Consider the following 6,841-nt stretch of genomic DNA (forward strand, 5'->3'; position numbering starts at 1 on the left):
TCGGTCATGCGTACGGTGTCGATGAAGCCCGTCCTCTCCTCGTTCCAGCGGGTAGCGGAGGTGGTAGATCCCCTCGGAATCCCAGCAGCACGACGGCGTGGTGGTGGAGGTGGAGGAGAAATTCCTACAGGGCTTCGCCAAGCCTACGCAGGAAGAAGGAGGAGGGAGAGAGGGGCGGCTAGGGCTTGGGGGATGATGTGCTATGCCCCAGCCCTCCCCTCCCTCTTATATAGGCGTGGGGGGCTGCCTTGCCCCTCCTCCAAGCCCTAGGGTCGGCCAAAACAAGGGGGCAACTTCCCCCCAAGGTAAGTCCCTATTTTCAAGGGATTTGATCTTATCCACTTGATCCAACCACATGGGCCTTGGGGGGCTGGTGTGCCTGGCCCATGTGGGTCTATGCGACCCCTCCGGTCCATGTTGGTCGTCCGGGATAGGTGGGCCCCACTATGGTACCCTCTGGAACCTTCTAGAACCTCCAGTATAATACCGAAAAATCCTGAACTTTTCCGGTAACCCTGAAACTGACTTCTCATATATGAATCTTATTCTCCGGACTATTCCGGACCTCCTCGTGATGTCTTGGATCCCATCCGAGACTCCGAACAAATTTCGGTATCCATCTCATATTCTGAATCTACTTATGCGATATCGAACCTTAAGCGCGTCACCCTACGGTTCGTGAACTATGCGGACATGATCGAGACTCCTCTCCGACCAACAAACAATAGCGGGATCTAGATATCCATAATGGCTCCCACACATTCAACGATAACTTAGTGATCGATTGAACCATTTACGTACGATACCAATTCCCTTTGTCACGTGATACTTTACTTGTCCGAGGTTTGATCATCGGTATCTCCATACCTAGTTCGACCTCGTTACCGACAAGTACTCTTTACTCGTACCGTGGTATGTTATCTCTTGTGACCTAGTCACATGCTTGCAAGCTAATTATACGACATTCCACCGAGAGAGCCCAAAGTATATCTATCCGTCATCGGGATGGACAAATCCCACTCTTGATTCATTCCTCAACTCATACTTTCCGAATACTTAATCTCATCTTTATAACCACCCATTTACGCAATGGCGTTTGATGTAATCAAAGTACCCTTCCAGTGCAAGTGATTCACATGATCTCATGGTCGAAGGACTAGGTAACTATGTATCGAAAGCTTATAGCAAGTTGAACTTAATGACTTGATCTCATGCTACGCTTATATGGGTGTATGTCCATTATATCATTCACCCAATGACATAACCTTGTTATTAACAACATCCAATGTTCATGATCACGAAACCATGATCATCTATTAATCAACAAGCTAGTTATACAAGAGGCTTACTAGGGACTCCTTGTTGTTTACATAACACACATGTATCAATATTTCGGTTAATACAATTATAACATGGGATGTAAAACATTTATCATGAACACTAAGATATAACAACAACTAATTTATTATTTCCTCTTGGGCATATCTCCAACAGAAAACACTAAATTATAAAAAACTGATTACATACAATATTGTTCAAAATCATAATCTTTCACGCCTAGATGATTTCTTCACTATTTAGTATTTTCCATAGTATACACTAGTTTCTTCCTACTTTTCATCCCCACCAAGGGTATTGGTGGCCACTTTTAGGGCTCCTTTGATTTATAGGATAGGAAAAACATATGAATAGGAAAAGCATAGGATTGAAATGTCATGCTGATGTGAATCCTATGGGAAGATAGAGTCTATTCGATTGTAGCAAAGAAATTTTCCCATGAGGTATAATCTAATGTTTTTTCCTATATGATTTACATACAAGATTCCTATAGGATTAGTTCCTATAGAATGTGTTCCTACGAATCAAACAACTTGTATAGGAAAATTTCCCATAGGATCCAAATCCTACACAATTCCTTTACAAATCCTATGAATCAAAGGAGGTCTTACAAGGAATTGATCCTATAAAAGGCACCCCTAGGGGCCACTTGTACTCTATCTCTCATATGAAGAAAGAGCTCCCCCTCAAGTGGGAGACCTACTGCTTCGGTTTGAGAGGGAAAAGACGAAGAAAAAAGAAACTCCATGGAAAGAAAGAGAAGCTCATCAAGCCCATGAGTGTTCCTCTACATGGGGCCAAGGCATTGGCCAAAGAATATTGAAATGCCCTAGCTTTTCTCCACTTGGGGGATTTTTAGTCTTTTCCATAGAATAGACTAATTTTCCCTACTTCCCCTGCCGACCAAGGGTATTGGTGATCATTTGTACAAGGCCTCAATCCTAAAAAGGGCATCCCTATGGGTCGCTTGTTATCTATTTATCATATGAAGCAAGATATATTCTTCAAGTGGGAGACCTACTTCTTGAGTTGATCATCTCAGACTTTAATTTTGAGGCTGATTGCTCGAATGGACGCCCTCTGAATTTCTAGCCCCAGAAATAAATCAGGAATTTCTAGGGTAGGCGATGAGGTTGTGAGGCAGAAGGGCCCGGCGTCGGGCAAACTTCTGCTGCCACTCCCGGCCCAACCGTGGCACCGGTGGCATGAGAACCCTCTGGTTGCTAAGGAGCCAGCCACCGGGGAGGTGGACGCCGTTCTACCAAGGAGCGCACGGCGTACGCTCCCAGTACATGACTCAAGCCACGCTAACGGTGATGAGGCCGCGCATGCATGGCTTCTTCATCTTTTTGTTTGCCGCCGATGACAACCTGGCCTCGTGGTAGTTCTCCGGCTTCCTTTACGGCCATCCCTTGCCCATGGTTGAGGTCACACTGCATGTTCTGTGGGAAGTAGAGAGGGATGAGAGGTGGAGGAGAGCTCGGCTAAAAGGTGGCTATGGCGGGGCAAAGCCGATGCCCTTAAAAGGGGTACGTAACCGCTATGAATGTCGGTGTTGGTTTCTAGGCGCGTGCTATTGATTGAGGCGCAAAAGCCCAGCGGATGCCCACCAGTCTTGGCACTGCCGCTGAAGACGACGCGTGCCATTGATGGCGCCCACATCGATTAGACACACACATAAGGGAAGCAATGCGGCCAGGGTAGAGAGGCGAAGTGATGCAGACCACTCGTCCACTACCAGAGGGCCTAGGTCTGGAGGCCCAGTCACTCATTGCGTCCGTGGTGTTTGCATGACCACGGATTTGCGGCCCAAAAATATTAGGTGGCGAGAAAACTTCACATTTTGTGACGCAACCTTTCCAACAAATACAATAAATCATGTCGTCACATGCATGTTGCAAAATATTCTGCAACATGTGAGAACATCCTAGGCAACATCGAAATCCAAAATAGCAAACCTCTTTTTTACAAATAATAGTTCATGGGGGCAAGCTCACCAAGTTACTCTTTCATCGTCGGCTCACAACATCGAAAATCCAATATATCCGGCTCGCACTCCATCTTACTACAACTACATGCAATGTGGAATTCTTTGATTTGAGATTAAAAGATTGACCACGACTTCATCCATGCCATCAAGGTTTGTGACCTCCATACTTGGTAGGAGTAGGCGATTGGATAAAGTTGAAAAAGAAGCAATTAGATGATGGGAACAACTTAACGTTGACCTCATGTCAAGGAGTATATGGCGGAGTGGGAGTTTCTCCGTCGTGGGAGAGATGAAGCACTAGTTAGAAATGCGAACTCGTGGGGAAAAATAGCAGTTGACTTGATCGTTCTTGTGAAGGAGAGCCAAATTATGTCAAGCTTGCCCAAGTTTGTGGAAGCATATATCAATATATACAACACCAATTCGGTTTTATTGATTCATCATGTACATTACATTTCATAAAATAAATATGCGGATATTAACATATTTTATATGGCAGGATTGCAAAGAACAAGAAGCATGACGCGTGTCCTAGGCCAGCCCACCAACAAGGCAACAAACAACACCCTAGATTTTAAGTGACACGACAAAAACGTAATGGCATCAAGTGTGCCTAAGAAACGTTGGGAGCGTCAAAGCAAACAGTCGCCATGAACAGGAAGACATAAACGCGATCACGTCGTACCAAACGTAGCGTCAACTCATGAATTGATATTGTACGCTCGACTGACACGTAGTAGTCCTGAGACCTAGCAACAGTCTCCCATGCAGCACGGTTGACTTGTGGAGGCAATCAATTGGCTTCTTTCTGTTCTTCCTGGGAGTTGACCTGGGCGAGGAACCTCCCGAGCTGGCGGTTGTAGGCGCACGGCCGCTCGAGGTGCAGCAGGTGGCCGGCCTTCGGGATGCCATGGAGTTGGCAGTTCTCGCCCAGCTGTCTGTAAATGAACCGTCAGGTTTCAGTGAGTTTATTCGGATATATCTTGTTTCGACTGAACTGAACTTCGTGTAGAGGTTTCTGCTCAAGATGATGGGCAGGGAGAGGTGATGCTTACTCTTTCATGTTCTTGGCGAGCTCTATGTCGAAAAGCTTGTCCTCCTCACCCCAGATCAGCATTATCTTCTGTAATCACGGCAGGAATCCCGTTATTTTTCAGTATTTGTATTTTTTTATGGTTAACCCAAAGTTAGAGTAGGATTTCTTCCTGAAAAACAAAATGCAGAATTGCCCAGGCTGCAAGTGGTCTAGCTTAGATTTCAGGCCCATATAAATATTCGTCAACTAGTACCCAAGTTGTCGGCCATGTCAAATTTACGCCAACTAGTACCCAAGTTATCGGCCCAAGTCAGCGAAGAAACACTACATCCCTCAAAAAAAAAAAAAAGCCAAGAAACACTACATTGAACAAACCATTTTGATTGTCAACAAAAATAGAGCCAGTCCCTAACAAAAAAAATAGATCTAGTCCTTTCTATATTCAGTCTCTCACAAGTGGCACATATATGCCTGCTCAAGCAGTGTAATGTAATGCGAATATAAGTACTAATTACACGAGCAACTCAGTGATATACTAACATGCTCAATAAATTAGTATTCCTTAACAAAGTTTTAAGGTTCCTATCATGAGCAGATTTTTGGCATACATATAAAGCTGTGACGATGCCATATTTGCAACCTGCCAGTCACACTCGCTAGAAAACTGGTTTAGTTTCGCTCCTATCTCTGTCTAGGACACACAGGTTGGTGAACAAACACTAATTAACTAAGTGTTGTTTGGTTTGCCTTAAACAAGGTAGCACAGCTTAATTACCTGTTTGAATATAGGGATCTTGGCATCCATGTTGCTGTCTAGCAACCCCTGTAGCAGCTCCTGCCTCTCCTTCCTATTGGTGAACATCGCCTACTCATCACAAAAGTAAGCAAACATATGACAAACATCCTGATCGAAGTACTCCAAAACAAATACTGCATTCCTCGGAGAAACAAAGTCTAATCATTAGATTTTTGAAAGTAACAGCTATTCAAAAAGATTAAGCAAGAGAAAAAAATGGCTATGTCGCTGCTAAACTAGCATTGACCACCAACTCAAATTAGCATTCAAACATGAATGGTTTGTATAATAATTACCTTGAGGTAGTCCTTGTAGAGCCTGTCCGGGAACCACATCTTCCTGTACATGGAGACTTTGAAGAGCGCCTTGAGTCCCTGGAGCGTCTCCGGCATGAGCAGCTCGGCGGACGACCCGGACCCGAGCCGCGCCATGGTCTCCTTGTTCACGGCGTCCGTCATGGACACCACGCACCCGGACACGGCCAGCGACCGCACCAGGTCCGGCCGCGTCTCGGCCATCTTGAACGCTACCATGCCCCCGTAGCTGAACCCGACGACGTCGCACCGCGCCACGCCGAGCCTGTCCAGCGCCGCCGCCACGCACCGCGCCTGGAACTCCGGGGAACGGTCGGCGCTGTCCGTGGTGGACGACTTGCCGAAGAAGAGCAGGTCCGGGATGTACACGTTGTAGCGCGACACCAGCACGCCGAAGTTGAACTGGAAGGTGACGTTTCCCTCGGCGGCGAAGCCGTGGATTAGGACCACGTTGGGCTTGGACTCGGGATTGTTCCGGCGACGACGACGCCGGCTGCTGCTGCTGGATGGCTTCTTCTTGGTGGCGGTGGCGGCGTCGGCGGCGCTGGGGTCGAGGGGGGTGATGGTGGTGCCTTTCTTGCCGGCGTGGTGCTTGGGAGCCCAGAAGTGCATCGTGGTGCCCGGCTCCAGCTCGACGTCGATGGGGCGCAGCCCGGCCAGCTTCATCATCCCCGTCAGCAGCGGCTTCTGCGCCTCGATCAGGTTCACCATCTTCTTGGCTTGGCGGGTGTCTTTCCACGGTCACGTTGTAGCTAGCTCAAGTGTTTGAGGTTGGATGTTGGAACTGTAGGTGGTGCTTTGTATTAATAGAGCAGAAGCGAGAGCAGGGTCGCCGGAAACGGAGCTGTCAGCTGTGAGCATGCGATGAGGGGCGGTGTAACGGCCGGTGATGTCGACGAGGGGTGACGGCGATGGGCCTGCGGACTGGTGAAGGTTGGCTGGCGGCCGAGGGGCCGGGCAGCAGGGAGAGGGGATCGCAGTAGAACGGTGAGGAGCAGGGGATCTACCGCCACAATGCACACATGCGCGGTAGCTTTGGACTGGTGGCGTTGGTGCAACCAACCTATCCTACTACTCTGACAGTGTGACGCGCCGGCCTCCGTTCGTCAGTGAAAGACAACAACATTTCCCCACTCTTTGTCTAGTTATAATTTGTAAAACAAGGAATGGAAGGAAAATCTCCATCATCCAACTACGACTACGATATGCGAATCAGTTCGCACAAATTTAAACAGATTTGTTGCTCAGCAGTGGACTGTTACCTACTGTCCTATTCGCTGCCACGCGATTTTTTTCATGTCCATCACGCAATGACGACAAAGCCCTCGCGGATGATTTTGTAGTACTCCATCCGTCTCATGAATTGT

At 47.5% G+C, this 6,841-nt stretch overlaps 1 protein-coding gene across 1 annotated transcript; it reads right to left on the reverse strand.

The window, feature by feature from the left end:
* Positions 1-3,737: 3,737 nt before the first annotated feature.
* On the reverse strand, positions 3,738-6,238 carry LOC127306493 (uncharacterized). Its single transcript, XM_051337128.2, has 4 exons — positions 5,457-6,238; positions 5,140-5,229; positions 4,384-4,451; positions 3,738-4,266 (listed from the first exon to the last, which is right to left on the reverse strand). Exons 1-4 carry the CDS (start codon positions 6,183-6,185, stop codon positions 4,122-4,124), a joined length of 1,032 nt encoding a protein of 343 aa, XP_051193088.1. The 5' UTR covers positions 6,186-6,238; the 3' UTR covers positions 3,738-4,121.
* Between the last annotated feature and the right edge of the window lie 603 nt (positions 6,239-6,841).

Source organism: Lolium perenne, chromosome 6, assembly GCF_019359855.2.
Source record: "Lolium perenne isolate Kyuss_39 chromosome 6, Kyuss_2.0, whole genome shotgun sequence".
In the NCBI taxonomy this organism is placed as follows: Eukaryota; Viridiplantae; Streptophyta; class Magnoliopsida; order Poales; family Poaceae; genus Lolium; species Lolium perenne.